Consider the following 17,522-nt stretch of genomic DNA (forward strand, 5'->3'; position numbering starts at 1 on the left):
CAGCCCATCAATCAGTGGTGCGCTCCGATCAGCACATGGCGCTCACTGAGCCAGGCTGTGGTAAACCATCACACCAGAGTTGCAAAATGGTTAAAAAAAATTGGTTTATTATTATTTTGTTTACAGTTCAGCTTGGATTTTATTTACTGCGCAGCATAGCTTTGGTGTGCGGGCTGAATCCAGATGCTGTGCGCGAATGCCGGAGTACCCCCCACAGGATTCGCGGGTTTCGCGGCTCTAGTGGCTGCTTTTTGACACAGTAGGTTGACAGGAAGGGGGATGGAAGAGGGGTAGAGACATGCGGCAAAGGACTGCAGAGCTTGCCACCGGTTCAAAGCCGCGGCACCATGAGCAGCAGCGCTGTTTGTAGGCGCTGTGCGATCCATAGAGAGACCGAGTCACTCAATTTAATGTCGTAAATAAAACTTTCGGCCCAAATTAAATGTTTCCTCTGTTGACATAAACAACGTTAAGTCAGGAGAGTGAAAGAGACATTTTCTGATTCTAGCTCATTTTCTCTCCCGGATACTTTGCAATTCTCTCCTCTATTGCCTTCAATTCCTCACTTCCTCCTCTCCTTCATCACTAACTTTCACCTAAGATGTCTCAGCTGCATGACAGTTTCCCTGATTTCAGCCAATTGAGCATATTTGCGAGAATAAATGATGTAGAGGCCATAAGTCAGGCACGCATTTACAGCACAGATATTTCATCTTAAAATGAAGCGTAGAAGATTTCTTCTAAATAAATACCTTTTCGTGTTAATACTGTATCGTTCCGTTATGACACCCAAGCACCAGACCGAGGTTTTGCTGCTAACACCTTATTTTAGGATGAACAGAACGGGACAGCTTTCACCCGCCAGTCCCCCGAATCACGACTCCTCTCCCCAGAAGCCACACATTTCTTCTTGTATGACCCCAAAGCAATCTGATTTAAAGGAACAGTAAGTGTGCAACAGCACTTAGCAATAAAGTCTAATACGGATCATTACAATACATTTTATTTATTGATTAAATTTACAGTTTTTGATTTTAAGCTTTACAAAGGAAATGCTTATTTACACGTCTTTATTGTGTGGGGGAATAAAAACACGGTCAGATGCCATTACAGTTTTCAGCTCGCGCAACCCCTAGTGGCAGCAAATCCCTGGTTTAATAGATCGGTCTCTATTAGATTTGATTAGGCGGTTAACAACGACATACTTAACAGGGAGTCAGAACTGAACTAGAAATATTTCACAACAGCTTTTTACCGATTAGGCTGTTGCTCACCATGGACTGCATCGGTCCACACACGGGACAAGAAAATCTTATCTTAAGCCAGTTTATTTCTGATTCTTAATATTATTTTATTGTCATCAATATACTATTGTTCAGTCTGTTTTGTAATAAACTGATTTGTTATCTCATTCAATTGCCAAAAAACTACCTTCCCAAAAATATTCCCTTATTATAAACACCTGGGCCTGGGTTGAATCTTCTAACTCAACATTTAGAAACACAGGAGGGCGTAACTGTTTTTACTACAGACCTTGAAACATGGGTACACAGGCTCTGAGAAACTGGTGCTGAAAGTGTGAATGTGACTCAGTCTTTCCCCTGCGACTATGTAGTAGGACAAAGTGCCTGCAGGCCAGTCCAGAAAAACTCCTAGGCGTGCGCAACCAGTTTGCGGTAGAGGGTAAAAAGTTACCCTTTCTGGTCGTTTTTCTGAGTTATGCTCAGCATAGAAAACCGGTTGGGGTTCCCACTTGTGGCCCAGTGACCAGCTCATGGCATTCCATCCAATCCCACCCCATGCCATTTCTGACTTTCTCTGTATTCCTCTATAACACACAGCAGCAGCAGCATCTCTGCCTTCATCGGTGCTCAGCTCCACCTCCCAGTAATGGCGTCCAATCAGTGACTCCTTACACAGAACATGAGGTAAAACATCAAATCTCTCAGGGTGATCAGGATAAGACTGCCAGTCTCCATGCTTCAACATCTTGTTTCCTTGAGAAACAGTAAGATTTCCATTTATTGTGTCTGGATCAAAGGTCAGATCACAAGCATCTGGAGGACAGAAAGAGAGAAGGGAAAGTTTGATCATTCTGACCCCCACTCCCTGCAGACCAGCATTTAACCAAGCAAATGTCGGGAAACAGAGTCCAACCTGGAAGAGTTAACATGCTATACAACCAGAGAGGTATCTGTGCTCAGTGGTATCCCATTTAACAGACAATATATAAAAAATATACATATCCTTCTACATTCACTACACTGATAATATGATCTTTATATTCCTGTTTATTTTGTCAGTTATAATTCTACTAATGGAACACTGCAAAAATAAGCACATAATTAAATACTTACACCAAATCAGATCTCTTCTATTTGTTGCTTTTTCCACATCACAGACATCTGGTTTTGAGAAGTCTTCCGTGAGCAGCCTCCTATTCCTGTAGTGGTAGATGGTTGCTCCTTGGTGTTGGTTATTTTTTATGAATGCTACCAGGAATCTGAATTTCTTGTCGTTTTTTAAACCTTTAACAAATCTACCAAATTCTTCAGCTTTTCTTGTCATTTTAAGCAAATCTACTTGTGGGAAGGGTGGTAGGTTGTTTATGAATTGATCCACGTCCTCAGTAGACTCCATAGCCAGGGAATCCAGATAGTCCTTCATTTTATCAAGATAAGGATCCGTAGTTTCCAGAGAAGTGAAAACAAAGCTGAGGACATCCTGGACTTCAGGGTTAAGAAACTCCTCCACCAACTCTGCCTCACTTTGGACTATCTTTGCTCCCTTCATTTCCTTTAAACACGAAGTGATTACACTGACTTCTCTCTCAATATTAATCATCCACTTCATTAGTTTCTCACTACTAAAAGGAGACTTTTCACTGTCATCCAAGATCTTCAACAACTCCGTCTCATCTTCTTCTCCTGCCCTGATGGACGGAATCTTTTTTGCAATCACATCCAGAAGTTTCCCTTCATAGATTTTACACTGTTGTTGGAAACTCTCCAACCTTTCTTTGATCTTTGGGAAGTCATAGCTGCCTTCAAGACAATCATTGCATCTCATGTTGAGTTTGTGGAAATCTTCCCGAGCTTTTTGAACCTTTCTCACAAGACCAGGGCTGAGGTCAGTGGCCATCTCAGCTGCTGAAGGATCAAAGTTCTTCAGCGGCATCATCCAGACCTTTACTGGGATGGTGTTTTCTTTGTTCTTTCCAAGAAGTTCTGGAAGTTTTCGGTACGTTTTCACTGCTTCTTCAAACGTCGCAGGGTTACTTTCAGGAATCACGTCTCCGTAAAACTTGCAGGTGAGTTTTTCTGTCACCGCCTTTTCTGTATCAGACAGTTTGAGGTCAACTTCCCCACTTACACTTAAACTGGAAATCCTATTTATCACATCTTGAATGTTGCCCTTAATCTCTTGAGCACTGCTCTCGTCTAACTTCTCACTGTCCAGCACAAAGAAAGCATATGCACCATAAAGGATGCCGGTGACAATGTGTGTGGCACAGCTCTTCACATTAACACCTATCTGCTGCGTTTTGTTCATTTCCTCAGTAGAAATTTTCAGCTGTTTGAAAATGGTGGTAGCTTTGTACTGAAATGTGACTCTGCTTTGATTTTTGGATTTCTTATGATCATTTAGATACTTTGCAGATCCCCCAACTTCAATCAGACCGCACAGGAAGCTGGTCTTCAGAGAGTCACTGACGTCCAGCAGAGAGGACTTCTCCTCCAAGGAATCAGACGTGCTGATTCTAAACTCACTGCCATGCTTGGAGTTCTCTTCAGTCATCTTTTGGAGAGTTTTCTCATCCCAGAGTGTGATACCTTTAAAACATGAACTCACAAATTAGATTATATCAAAAGCTTTATGTGTGTCAGAAACAGTTTAAACATTTATTTTTTTTCCAATGTTTAATAGTTCATCTACCTGAAAATATTATGTCACTGAAATAAAGTAGGAATTTGAAACAATAAAATTAGGTGCCGAGTTTAAAGAGACCTGTTTTGTTTCAACATCTCAAAACTATTGTTTGATACTAAAGTGCTTTTACTGCATTTCTACAGTGATGACATAATACACTTTTTATTTCTAAGACACTTGTTAAAATATAAATAATTCTACTTTTTAAGACACTAGCACAATTGCACTTCCTAAGGGAAGAACATCTCTGTCACACCTGCTGCTGTGCTGTGACCGTCACACCTAGTGTCATCACCATGATCAGCAGCTGCTGCCATATAAGGACGGATCCTCCACCTGCGCAGCATCAGATTGATGTATAATCCCAGTGTTAACACTTTCAGGCCATTTGTCTGTTCGAGTCAAGTTTGACATATTTCTAACCTGCCTTTTTCCTCCCATGTCTAATTCCAATGCCTAAACCTGCTTCCTCACCTACCACCTTGGATTTCCAGGCCTGCCTCCTGCTTGTCTGACACTGATTACAAGGATTGCCCTTTGTGACCAAGAGAACCATAAAATAAACTCAACCTAATCTTGCCGATAGCTCAAGGCAAGGCAAGGCAAGGCAAGGCAAGGCAAGACAAGGCAAGGCATGGCAATCAAGGCAAGGCAGGCAAGGCAAGGCAAGGCAAATTTATTTATAAAGCACAATTCAGTACAGAGACAATGCAAAGTGCTTTACATGATTAAAATATAGGAATAAAAGCAAGTAGGGATAGAATGTAGAAAAAAAAATAAAAAATTGAAAACAGTAAAACAGTTTAACTTGAACATTCAAAGGCAATTTTAAACAAATGTGTTTTTAATCTCGATTTAAAGGAACTCAGGCTTTCAGAACTTTTACAGTTTTCTGGAAGTTTGTTCCAGATAAGTGGAGCATAGGAACTAAATGCTGCTTCTCCGTGTCTGGTTCGTGTTCTAGGTATGCAGAGTAGGCTGGAGCCAGAAGACCTGAGTGGTCTGGAGGGTTTATACGCTGATAACAAGTCTGTGATGTATTTAGGTGCTAAGCCATTTAGGGATTTATAGACTAATATAAGTATTTTAAAGTCTATTCTCTGAGATACAGGGAGCCAGTGTAAGGACTTTAGAACTGGGGTGATGTGCTCTACTTTCTTAGTCTTAGTGAGGACGCGGGCAGCAGCGTTCTGGATCAGCTGCAGCTGTCTGATCCACTTTTTAGGCAGACCTGTGAAAACACCGTTGCAGTAATCAATTCTACTAAAAATAAACGCATGGGTTAGTTTTTCCAGATCCTGCTGAGACATTAGTCCTTTAATCCTAGAAATGTTCCTCAGGTGATAGAAATCTGACCTTGTAACTGTCTTTAGATGCTTTTGGAGGTTCAGGTCTGAGACCATTACTACTCCAAGATTTCGGGCCTGATCAGTGGTTCCTAGCTGAAGCGACTGAAGCTGTGTGCTAACCTTTGATCTCTCCTCTATTGGTCCAAAAATTACTACTTCTGTTTTGTTTTTATTCAACTGAAGAAAATTTTGGCACATCCACGTATTGATTTCTTCTAGGCATTTACTGAGTGCTTGAACTGGTTTATAGTCACCTGGTAACATGGTGATGTAGAGCTGTGTGTCATCTGCATAGTTATGGTAGCTGATGTTGTTATTTTTTATTATCTGAGCTAGGGGGAGCATGTAGATATTGAAGAGGAGGGGACCCAGGATGGACCCTTGGGGAACCCCACATGTGATTTTTGTCGTCTGGGATGTAAAGTTACCTACTGACACAAAAAAGTCCCTGTCCTTTAAGTAGGACTTAAACCAGTGGAGTGCTATACCAGAGAGACCGACCCAGTTCTCCAGGCGTTCTAACAGAATGGAATGATCGACAGTATCGAATGCTGCACTGAGGTCCAATAGTACCAGCACGGTGGTTCTTCCACAGTCTGTATTTATATGGATGTCATTAAACACCTTGATAAGGGCGGTCTCTGTACTGTGGTGAGCACGGAAGCCAGACTGGAAAACGTCAAAGCGGCTGGTCGTTGTTAAGAAGGTGTTTAATTGTTGAAACACAGCTGGACCACTCAACATAGCCGACATTATCACTAGAGGAGCTGGGCCAAAGGAACTTGATGCCCTTTCAGAGTGGCAGCAAGGGCCAGAGTTTCTACATCTTCCAGAGAGCGAGTGGCCAAATATGTCGTCAAAAGATGTGTCTGTGACAACTCGAGAAAGCATTAACAATATGCAAAAGAAGTCATTCGTGGCAGCACTCACAACAGCCCAAGCGAAAAGAAGTCTTCCAAGTCTTGTGGGACGACTTCCTGCTGGTGCAGCTGTCCTAAACTTGGTGGATGAGAGGCGCTTTAGTAGCCTAAAGTGTCTAATCAAGACTGTTGTTTTTATCTGGAGAGCCGCCAAAAAGTTTACATCTGCAACAAAGTCCATTGAGAACCCAAAGTGGGAGGTGATTCCCACAAAAGGAGTTATCACCGCCACAGAACGTCAAGAAGCAATAGGAGACATCTATCTTGCTGCTCAAGAAGGGGTGACGTTCCCAGCTACCACTACGGACCGCTTGGTTGTGTACAGAGAGCCAGACTCTGGGTTACTAGTTTGTGGTGGGAGAATCCATGGCTTCAGGGAGGATGGCGCTGCAGTTCCCCTTCTGCCTTTGAATGCATGGGTCTCTACTTTATTGGTACGGGAGGCGCACAATGAGGGTCATGGAAGTGTGGCTGCAACCCTGCTGAAAATGAGGAGGAAAGCCTGGGTCATCCAAGGGAGGAGAATTGCCCAAAAAGTAGTGGAGAACTGCCTTTTCTGCAAAAAGTCAGGAGCAAGAAGGTGCAAACAAGTAATGGCTGACCTACCTCCTGAAAGAGCTACACCTGCAGCCCCGTTCGAGTTCACTACAGTCGACCTCTTCGGACCATATCTTGTCAAAGATGACATCAAGAAACGGGTCTCAATGAAAGTGTGGGGTGTCGTCTTCAGCTGTATGGCCAGCAGGGCAATTCATGCAGACTTGGTCAACACAATGTCGACAGAGAGCTTCTTGATGGCTTACCACCGCTTTACTGCAATGAGAGGGCACCCAAGAAAGATCTGGTCCGACCCAAACTTCATCGGCGCCAAACCTGTCCTAATAGAGCTGTACCAGTTCCTGGATACTCAGAATAGAACTTCAATAGAAAAGATGTCGGCTCAAAAAGGTACCAAATGGGAGTGGACAATTCACCCTGCTGACTCACCTCACCGCAAATGGGGCTGCTGAAGCCGCTGTCCGCATTCTCAAGAAGGCACTCCAGAGCCTGGGCAACAACACTGGCCTCAGCTACAGCGAGCTTCAGACAACACTACAACTTGCAGCAAACCTTGCCAACGAATACCCAATAGACGCCAGGGTGCAGAGCCATGAAGAACGCGTGCAGTATGTGTCACCCAACACACTTCTCCCGGGCCGAGCCTCTCCAAGCGGTGAGATCAGCACATTTGACTTTGCAAACTACCCTTATAAGAGACTCTGAGAGATGCAGAACCAGGCCAATAAGTTCTGGAGGTCTTGGAGCCAGCTTGCCGGCCCAAACTTATTTCTGAGAAGTAAATGGCACACTCTGCATCGTAACGTTGCTATCGGAGATATTATCTGGTTCTGCGACCAAAATGCAGTGAGGGGCCAATTCAAGCTAGGACGGGTGGTGAGCGTAAATCCAGATGCTAAGGGCATTGTTCGAGACGTAAACGTCAAAGTGGTCCAAAGCTCCTGCCTTCCTGTCACAAAACCCACACTAAACCGGCCATCTGCCAAAGTCTTGAAAGAAGTTACACCAACCACATTTCTGCACAGAGATGTTCGACGCCTGGTTGTCTTGCTACCAGTTGAGGACCAAACTCGGAGCTGACCGGCAGTAAGGAGGTGCTGATTTACGATCTTTCCATCGGTTCCCGTGGGAAGATCGAGTGGGAGGTGTGATGACAAACTGCCTGGGAGCTCCTCCCATTAAATCAGTGGCGAACCAGGTGGAACAAATCTACCAAGCAATCTGGGCATGCCAGTACCTGGCTCTGTTGTTGTCTTTAGACAGTGGAAGGAGCATTAAGAGCATCACAAAACCAAGGAAACTTCATCTTTGAAATCAAGGTGATTGTGCAAGATCAAGCCCTCCACAAAACTGTGAAGGACAGCCGGTAAGCGCCATATCGGCCATGTTTTGGCTGGTTAAGCAGTGCTGATCTAATGATGCTCTGGAAAAACACAGAATCTTAACTCTTGTTGACTTTGGTTGGACTTTTTGCTGTGGTATTTGTAACTTCAAATGGTGTTTAGTTTTATCAAACAAGAGGGGTATAAAGGAAAAGTAAGAAAGCAAAATTCATTGACAAAGAATGTGTTTGAAATGGTTAAAACTAATTTAAACATTGTAGAAATCTTAATAAACCAAGTTATTAATTCAGTTTAGTCTTTCAATTCAGAGTCTGAAATTTTGGCTAAAAAATGTAAGATCTAGTAACTTGACTAAAAAGTATGGAAACACAGTTTGGCTAAAATATAATGAGATCTATTAATTAACCTAAATATTAAACCAATTGAAGGTAAAAAAGGTATTTGGCTAAAGATACTTGGTTAAAAGATAAGAAAGTATACATTTTGAAAATTAAAATAGCAACTGTTTTGTTTGGTAGAACATATCTAGTTGTATGGTTACAATGAAAGTAATGTGTTTATCCGAGTTAAATATGAATGACTTTGTGTATTTAATTTGGCTGTCAACTCAGATAATAACTTGTATTTGTCATCTCTCTTTTGAGGTTTTTCACCTGTTTACTGCCCACCAAAGAATGGTTAATAATAGACAAACCACTGATCCCATGGCTGTTTATTGAGTGAAATCCTGTTAAGATCTTCATGTGGAGGGACCGTCCCTTTCAAGTGGGGAATTGCACAAAAAATAAACCAAAACTTGACATACAGGTTAAGAAAACAGCAAGCAGAAAAGACAATACACAAAATTAGAAATCCATTGACAAATCAAATAGAAACTGACCCGGAGAAAATAAAACAGTGTTTTGAGGAGTACTATCAGAAATTATATTCCCAGCCGCAATTAGGTGAGGTTAACGAAATTGATACTTTTCTGTCTTTACTAAATCTACCAAGGGTCACTGACGCTCAAAATGAAAGATTGATATCCAAAATTACTGAAGAGGAGGTTTTATCAGCTATTAAAAGACTAAAAACAGGTAAATCCCCCGGCGCAGACGGTTACAATTCGGGGGGGGGGGGGGTATAAAAGTATGCAGGAGGAACTGGTACCGACATTACTGAGAGCATTTAACTGGGTAATGGAGAGAAAGGTGATTCCCTCTTCGTGGAGTGAGGCCATCATTTCTATAATTCCAAAGGAGGATAGAGTCTGGTAATTATCGGCCAATTAGTGTATTAAATATTGATTATAAATTGTTCACCTCCATTTTATCTAAAAGATTGTAAATAATACTGCCAGACCTCATTAACAAAGACCAGACAGGCTTTATTAGACAAAGGCAAACCCAAGACAATATTCGAAAAACACTGCATATTACGAAGCATGTTAGCCAGCATAAATTGGAAACTCTGATTTTGAGTTTAGATCCTGAAAAAGCCTTTGATTCAGTACGGTGGGCTTTTCTATATAAGGTTTTATCATAATTTGGCTTCCATTCAAACATAGTTGATACTTTTGCCGCGCTGTACGGCAAACCTCCAGCCAAGATCAAAGTAAATGGGGATCTGACGAACAGTTTTACTCTACAGAGAGGATCCCGACAGGGCTGTGGCGCCTCTCCACTCCTCTTCGCCTTATTTCTAGAACCTCTGGGGCAGTGGATATGACAAAGATCTGATATTAGTGGGGTTACAATGACAGCAGGGGAACAAAAACTGGCCCTATTCGCCGATGACGTGTGGATGTTCTTAACACAGCCAAATCAGACACTCCCCAGTACTTGAGGAATACAGATCACTCTCAGGATATAAAATTAATGTTAACAAAACCCAGATATTATGTCTGAATTTTAATCCATCCATTAGAATTAAGAACATGTATAAATGGAACTGGGACTCAGAACACATTAAATATTTGGAGGTAGTTCTGACAAAGGATTTATCTAAATTGATTAATGCTAACTACGGATCCTTAACCTCAAAGGTAAAATCTGATTTACAGAGGTGGAACACTGTTCCCTTCTTAAATTTATACTCACGAGTGTAATCAATTAGAATGAACATTCCCCTCTACCTTTTTCAGTGTTTACCAATTAAAATACCTCAGAAATATTTTGATGATTGGGACAGGATGCTGGCGAAATACATATGGCAACATAAAAGAGCCAGGATTAACTACAAAACACTCCAATTAATTAAAGAGAAAGGGGGAATGGGCCTTCCTTGTCTTAAGGAGTATTACTATGCTGCCCATCTTAGACTCTTAATCTGTTTGAGTTCGCCAACCTATTCTGCAGGATGGAAGGATATAGAAGTTGATATTACAAAAGAGGTGCTTCTCATGGCGCTATTGGCAGATACTAAATTACAGAAGACCACACTGTATACTTCTGACTTTATGTATGATTCCCTGCTAAATTCCTGGAATGAAATCATTAAAAGGTGTAAACTGGGTGAACTGTCCAATATTTTGAGGTGGTGCGCCAACGACTCTGAGTTTGTGCCAAATAGATATGATGATCGGTTCAAGAGATGGCTATCTAAGGGGTTAACAACCTATTATTCCTTCATCCACAAGGGGGCATTCTCGAGTTTCGAGACCCTACAGACTAAATATGGTTTAGGTCAAGATGATTTTTACAGGTATTTGCAGGTTAGACATTATTTCAACCAAAATTTAAAAACAGTATATGAAAAGAAAGATTTAGGTTTTCTACAGATATTCTTAAGTCTAACCAGGTCTAATTCTCAAAATAATATAATTTCTAAATTATATAAGGGCATTCAGCAATGTACACAAGTCAGCACAGAGGGTATAAAGAAGAGGTGGGAAATATGGTTATCTCACTTGACAGTTGGGCCAATATATGTCAGTTTCAGTGGACAATAACAGGTTCGACTACATGGCGAGAGTTCAGTTGGAAGAACACGATCAGGTATTTTATTACGCCTATCCAAAAACGTCGTCAAGGTGGTGGGGATGCATGTTGGAGACTATGTGGGGTCACTGGTGCCAACCACTTTCATATTTTTTGGGAATGTCAAGTTATAATTAATTATTGGACACAGATAGGTGAACATGTTAATAATTTATTTGGTACTAAAATTCCCCTTAAATGTGAAACACTGTATTTGGGTGATGTTCCTATGACAAATTGGAATAACATTGATAAAAGATTACTCGGTATGTTACTTATTGCAAGTAAAAAGGCCATCACAAGAAAGTGGCTGAGAGTGGAATCTCCAACTATTCAGGACTGGATCAACATAATACACGAAATATATGTCATGTCATGGAAAAGTTGTCTTTTTCCCTCAGGATGCAAAAGGAAATGTTTTACAAAATCTGGACTAAATGGACTGAGTACATAAAACCCCTACGGTCAGATTTTGTATGAATGATACGTTTCTGTACTTAAAACCTTGTCTTGTGAATATTGGCATGCTTCCCATATATGCTTATGTTTGTGTTTATTTATGTTTGATACTGTGAAAACATTTAGAAATAAAAATTATAAAAAAAAATGGTAATATTTACATTAGCCAATTAATGGGGACATATCGCACATTTCAGTTTTTTTCATTTCACATTAAAATCATTCAGCTGTGATCTATATAGAGGGGAACTGCAATGCTTTGGTCTGAATTCCTCATTAATTTACCTCCACATTCCACCTAATTATCCCAATTCTGAGGTGCGGCCGAGTACAACTTGTTTTGGTACTGTCTCTAAATCTAAAGAAGGCACTTCACACGCAGAGCGTTTCATTTCACTCCATTTGGCCATTTTTGGATCGTTTAACTCAGTGGTTTTCAATAGGTGAGGCGCCCCTGTGACTCAATAGGTGAGGCGCCCCTGTGACTCAGTAGGTGAGGAACCCCTACAGGGGAGGCCCAAAGAATGCGCTGGATAAGACAGCACTGCCGCTCAACTCTGTGAAACTATGTAGCTATATTTGTGCCTCTGTTTGAACGTGCAGGAACCAATCCGAGCATGCAGTGAGACAATTTCCAATGCTCAAAACCGGTCTGGTGCGCGCTCAACTCTGAAAAACTCCTCTCAACCCTCTGTCCTCGCGCTCAGTTCCATCTCAGCTCGCACGCATCTGCTCATTCCACGCTCATCACCAGCTGTGTGATCGCTCGACTCTGTCTCTGCGCTCGCGATTTCAAAAACTGTCCACTCCATCAGCCAATCACAGACAGGTTTTTTTTCCATCCAATCAGAGTATGGCTTGCAAACACTGCATTCAGATGGATTAAATCAAAATGCTGCAGCCTTTGGCAGAAATTATTAAACATAACGGTAGGATTTAAGAAAAAATAGAAAAACAAATAAAAAGTTTATTCTTTTAGCCTAAAATATTTGAGTTACTAAGAGTTACTAAGTGAGGTGTGAAAAATATTTTTGTCTCTTTTCTTTCCATATTCTGCGAGGTGATACAAAAGTTTATTCTGATCATAATCATCATCATTGTCATCATTATTTTAAGAGCACTTTAACACGAGGTAAAACAAAGTGCCAAACATTCGAAATACATCAGAGATAACATCTAATAAAATGCTTGGTTGTTAATATAGCAATAGGTTTAAATTGTGTATAACTAGCCTAAAAAGTAAATCGGAATATGGAATATGCTGACATCTGTTAAATTCAGGTTATTATGATTTCCGTTTCTCGCCCACTGAACGCTGCAGATAGGCACCAGCAACCCCCGCGACCCCATGAGGGATTAAGCGGGTCAGAAAATGGATGGATGGATGGATGATTTCAGTTGACGTCTCCTGTTGACGTGAGTTCAGTTTGACAGTGTCAGAGCTAGTGTTTAGTTCAGTTTGTCTGCTGTTTAAAACAATCGTTTATGAATTTGCTCTAATTACAGCTCAATTTTAAAAGTAGACCCTCTGTTCGTAATGTTTCAGTAAAAGTAGCTTGTAAAATGGAAATATTTGAATGGATATTTTATGAATAGGCTTTTTTTATGAATATAGTTTGTTAAAAGAAATACAATAAAAAATGTATTGGGCTAACAGTTGTTTTTGAAACACAGCATTCCAGGAACACAAAAGAAAGATGCATTTACTGCAGGGACCTGTGTGGGGTAGTGTTGTGCCATGTCAGAGCGTGACGGACTTCATTTCCCATGAGGCAAGGTGGTCAAAATGGCCACCAACTCCCATCATGCAACACGGCCCCAAAATGGCAGGCGACCGAGATAAGGTTGCTATGGTGACAGCTACAAAACACAGCCAAAGACGGCATTCTGCCTTCTTCCCTGGCCCCACGCCAACCTGAGAAGACACACAGCTGTACTCCGTGGATTAATTACCCACACGCCACATGCTCGAATCTCTCGCTGGACCGAGATTTTTCGAAGCAAACTTATCCCTGTTATAATTAATGCAGGAGGTCGACTTAAAAAGGTACTTTTTAATTCCTCTGATCAAATACTGGAAGCCGCCTTATCTCCCAGTGATCGAAAGAGGACTACGCTTTTGCTGGGCCGAGCAAAGCGACTGTGAGCCCGGAGGAAAAGACGCAGGAGCTTCTTCACCCGGTCCCGCTGCTGCCGCTTCTGCCTACAACCGCGCAGTCGAGACGCATCCAGGACGCCGCGTTATTCGGAGCGCTCACGGACCCCGCCGGGGCAGCCCTGATCCACAAGTAACGGGGTTCTCCCCTTTTATTTCTTTTTTCGCCTTATGGTGATAAAGCTGTGCCTGGGCAGGTGTTAGGGACTTTAGGTTAATGCGTGTTACTCCAAGGCGGAGTTTGTTTTTAACTGTTGAATATTTTATTTGTATGTGCATGCGTTTGTGAAAGTGATTATTTGCTGTGTTGATTTGTGGTTTATCAATAACCCCGCCGTGGGTCACTGCTTCAGTTCTTTTCCATCTCCTTCCACGCTCCCCCCCCCCCTCTTTTCGCTTCTTCTTATCAGTGAATTTGATCGCTTTGTTGAATCTTAGTTTGCGGTTTTCCTTTAAACTCACCCGTAAACCACTCCCTCTCGGAGCGAGGTACCACCTCACATTAGCGTAAGCGCGGTGACATCATTAGGACCTCCCCTCACGCATCACGCAAATTTGCAGAGCATACGTCATCATAGTCGCCATCTTGGGAGGGTGTCAGATGACTGAACTGTAGGTAGCTTAGCTGGAATAGCTTTGTAAGACATCAAAGCGTCCAGTGGGACTCTCAAAGCTGTTCTGTCTGTCAATGCTGCTACGTCAAATGCCGATGTTCTGAGTGTGGTTTAAACAACCGTGAGCTGAACTAAGATTTGCTACCTCTCATTTTAACCCATTTGTTTTTTTTTGTTGTTTTGTTTGTTCTTTTATTTCCACATATATATTTTGCATGTTTAGTTTAGTAGCGAGTAAGATTTCCAAGGTCGTTGAATCAGAGAATTACTGTAACAGGGAATTGCTTTTGGTTCAATAAAACAACAACTGCGGAATAGAAATCTTTTTGTGTTCAATCTAATTCACAGTTGCATGGGTATTCTGAATTCAGAGCTAACCTCCTTTCAGAGTTAACATCTGATATAAATAAAGAGACATATCATGGTGATAAGGAATAAGGATTTAAACTCTAATTGCAGTTATATTGGGGTTCTCACAGTCTGCTGGATAAACCTCGTCGGTTAAAATCCGACCAGATCATTTATTCCAGCACACCTGAGTTCATTACAGCTACTTAATAACTGCATTAGTGGTACAACTCATTACAAGCTTCCAGCTTTGACATCACCACCATTTGAACTATATTTGTTATAGCTAAATTTTGAGTTGAATGACTTATTATTTAAATTATAATACCAAATTATAATTAATTATAATAATAAGCATATTCAAACAGCTTCTGGCATAACAGGTAGGTTTGTGGTTGGGGGAGAGCGGGGTTGCTTGGTGATCTTTCCAAGGGGAGGCTCACTTTCAATAAATTTGAAAACCCCTGGTTTAACTCAAATTAAGCTAATACTTGGGTCAAAACCCACACGGTACAGCTTTAAGGAAAGGCCTTATAGTACATGTACTAAACCGTATCTGATCTTACCTGGGAAGAGCTGATCTTTATGAGCATCATAGAGCATCCCCAAGGTAAAGGGTCGACCGAGAGCAGCCACTTCAATCATACCTGATGCCATTTTACCTGTATAAAAAAACAACAAAAAAAAAACATTTATTTCAGTGATTATGGCAAAGCCTCCAAGTTAGATGCATATTCAGGTAACTTAACTCCACTAATTGCTTACTTAGAAATAAGGTCAGATGTTTGGGGCTCTGGAAAATGTGATGAGAAAAAAGGCTGCTAAAACCAGACAAAAATACAAAAGCAAAGAATATAAAACACCTGGAATACCCATTTATAAGGAAAGTCAATGATATAGGCAGTATGCTGAGGAAAGGGACCATTGGAAGCTTCGAAACCACACATCCACACCAAGAAACCTTAAACCTCAGATCATCTTAATATATGGGCTGCTGACAAGACCACTGGTTTCCAAAAGGTGTGCCATGAGGCAAGTCCGGGTGTGCCGTGGGATTTTGTAACAACCATACATTTGTAATATTCTTATGGTAATACAAAACTACACAAAAATAATTATTTTTAATGTTCTATATTAGTACTATGTATGCACTCATTTCAAAATGCAGACTCTATACTTAAAGCAGTTATTTTAAAAAAATCCTCAACGACAGCCCCATATTTCACTGTTCACGCCGTTGCACAGGCTGAAATTATAAACCCACAAGACATCAAAGGCTGCCGAACAACCTTAAAACATAAAACTAAGATGCAAATTGGAGCGTTTCTTGTGCGGAGCAAACCACTAACTACCAGTGCAGAGACTGCCGCCAGCCAGTGCGCGAGCTTTGAGGGAATCTCGCACTTTGGTGTGCCTTGGGCTCAAAAAGTTTGGGAACCACTGGACTAGACTGTCACTATTACCCCGTTTACTCTACCCTTTTTAACCGTGCTGAGACCAGTCCGAGCTCGGTAACTGAGATAACTATCGAGTGTAAATGGAGCGCAAACTGAACTGAACCGAGCCAGACACAACCGGACCGCGCTAAATGCAGCCCAGTTCCATGTGTGGGTTCGGCTCGGATTTTCAATAGCCCGGTTGTCTAATAACAAAGAGCGCATGAGCAGACCGCGTCATCTCCTTACAGCTAGCTGACATTTCAGACATTCATAAAAATACTAGCTTCCCTACCGTGACACACGATTTCCAGTGATGATTCTGCTTAGCAGTGTGATGAACCTTAGCGTCTGTTGTTGTTTCCTGTGTCTGTAAATCTTTATTAGATGTTCGTTTGTCTTATCCACTTCCCAAAAGCCGACTCTGTCAAGTAAATTCACCAAAAGTTGCCGTCTTCGCCTGACTCTCTGCAAATTTCACAATAATATTCAAGCATAACTTCCTGAATGTTACAGGTGCCGCCGTTTTGATATGCTCGTTTCCCTCCTTCAATCCTAGAGAGCAGTAGTACCGCAGATCGTCACTAGGTGGCGAGGAGCCAAGGAACCGAGATAGCGTGATGTGTAAACGGTCGTCAGAACCAAGCTTGGCTTGGTTAACTGATCCAAGCTCGGACCGAGCTCGGCATGGATCGGTTTAACAAGGGTAGTGTAAATGTGGCTTATGTCTTCAGAAAGTCAGGGCCACAATTCAAAGTAACCTGTGACAGCGTACACACATTCCCCAACCTATTATTATCACAAAAAAAGAAATTAATCGTTAGCAAAGAAGTTGTCAGATAAGGAAAGAGGCAAAGCGAAGATTAACATTAACCTCATGTTTCCATGGTGGAAAGCCCTTTGTATGCAAAACGAGCTCCAGTTTGACTCGGAGGATCTTGTTTTAGTCTACAGACAGCGCTCAACAGACCACGTAGTGGAGAAATTTCAGAACCATGCACCATACCTGTTTTACAACATTTAAAGAACTTAATAAACACTGACTGAATAAACTGAGTGTCTACAACATGCAATAAAATTCTATATGCTTCTTTAATTAGTATGCTTTTAGCAGGGAATTAGTAACAGAAAAATTAATGAACGGCAGAAATTACAATTTAACCAACTTCCTCACTCTAAGGCTGCTTACTAATATGTTCAGGAAAGACTTTGAATTTAGAGGAGCAGACTGACCCATACCGCAGATGAAATCGCAAGGTGTCTTTGATTTCTCAATGAAGGAGTTTTTCATCTGAAAAACTTTCCTTCTCTTGATGGCTACCCAGATGTCCAGATAATATCCTGCGATACTCCCATGTCCAGAACATCCAATTAAATTCAGTTTTATTTATATAGTGCCAATTCATGATGCATATCATCTCCAAAATCAAATTCAATCAGATTACACGGATTG

The 17,522-nt window shown here is 41.4% G+C and overlaps 1 protein-coding gene across 1 annotated transcript; it reads right to left on the reverse strand.

Annotated features, from left to right (window-relative positions):
- Nucleotides 1-1,494: 1,494 nt before the first annotated feature.
- Nucleotides 1,495-15,290, reverse strand: LOC105924861 (stonustoxin subunit alpha). Its single transcript, XM_036125146.1, has 3 exons — nucleotides 15,200-15,290; nucleotides 2,358-3,833; nucleotides 1,495-2,057 (listed from the first exon to the last, which is right to left on the reverse strand). Exons 1-3 carry the CDS (start codon nucleotides 15,288-15,290, stop codon nucleotides 1,495-1,497), a joined length of 2,130 nt encoding a protein of 709 aa, XP_035981039.1.
- Nucleotides 15,291-17,522: the final 2,232 nt, after the last annotated feature.

This window comes from Fundulus heteroclitus, chromosome 21 (assembly GCF_011125445.2).
Source record: "Fundulus heteroclitus isolate FHET01 chromosome 21, MU-UCD_Fhet_4.1, whole genome shotgun sequence".
In the NCBI taxonomy this organism is placed as follows: domain Eukaryota; kingdom Metazoa; phylum Chordata; class Actinopteri; order Cyprinodontiformes; family Fundulidae; genus Fundulus; species Fundulus heteroclitus.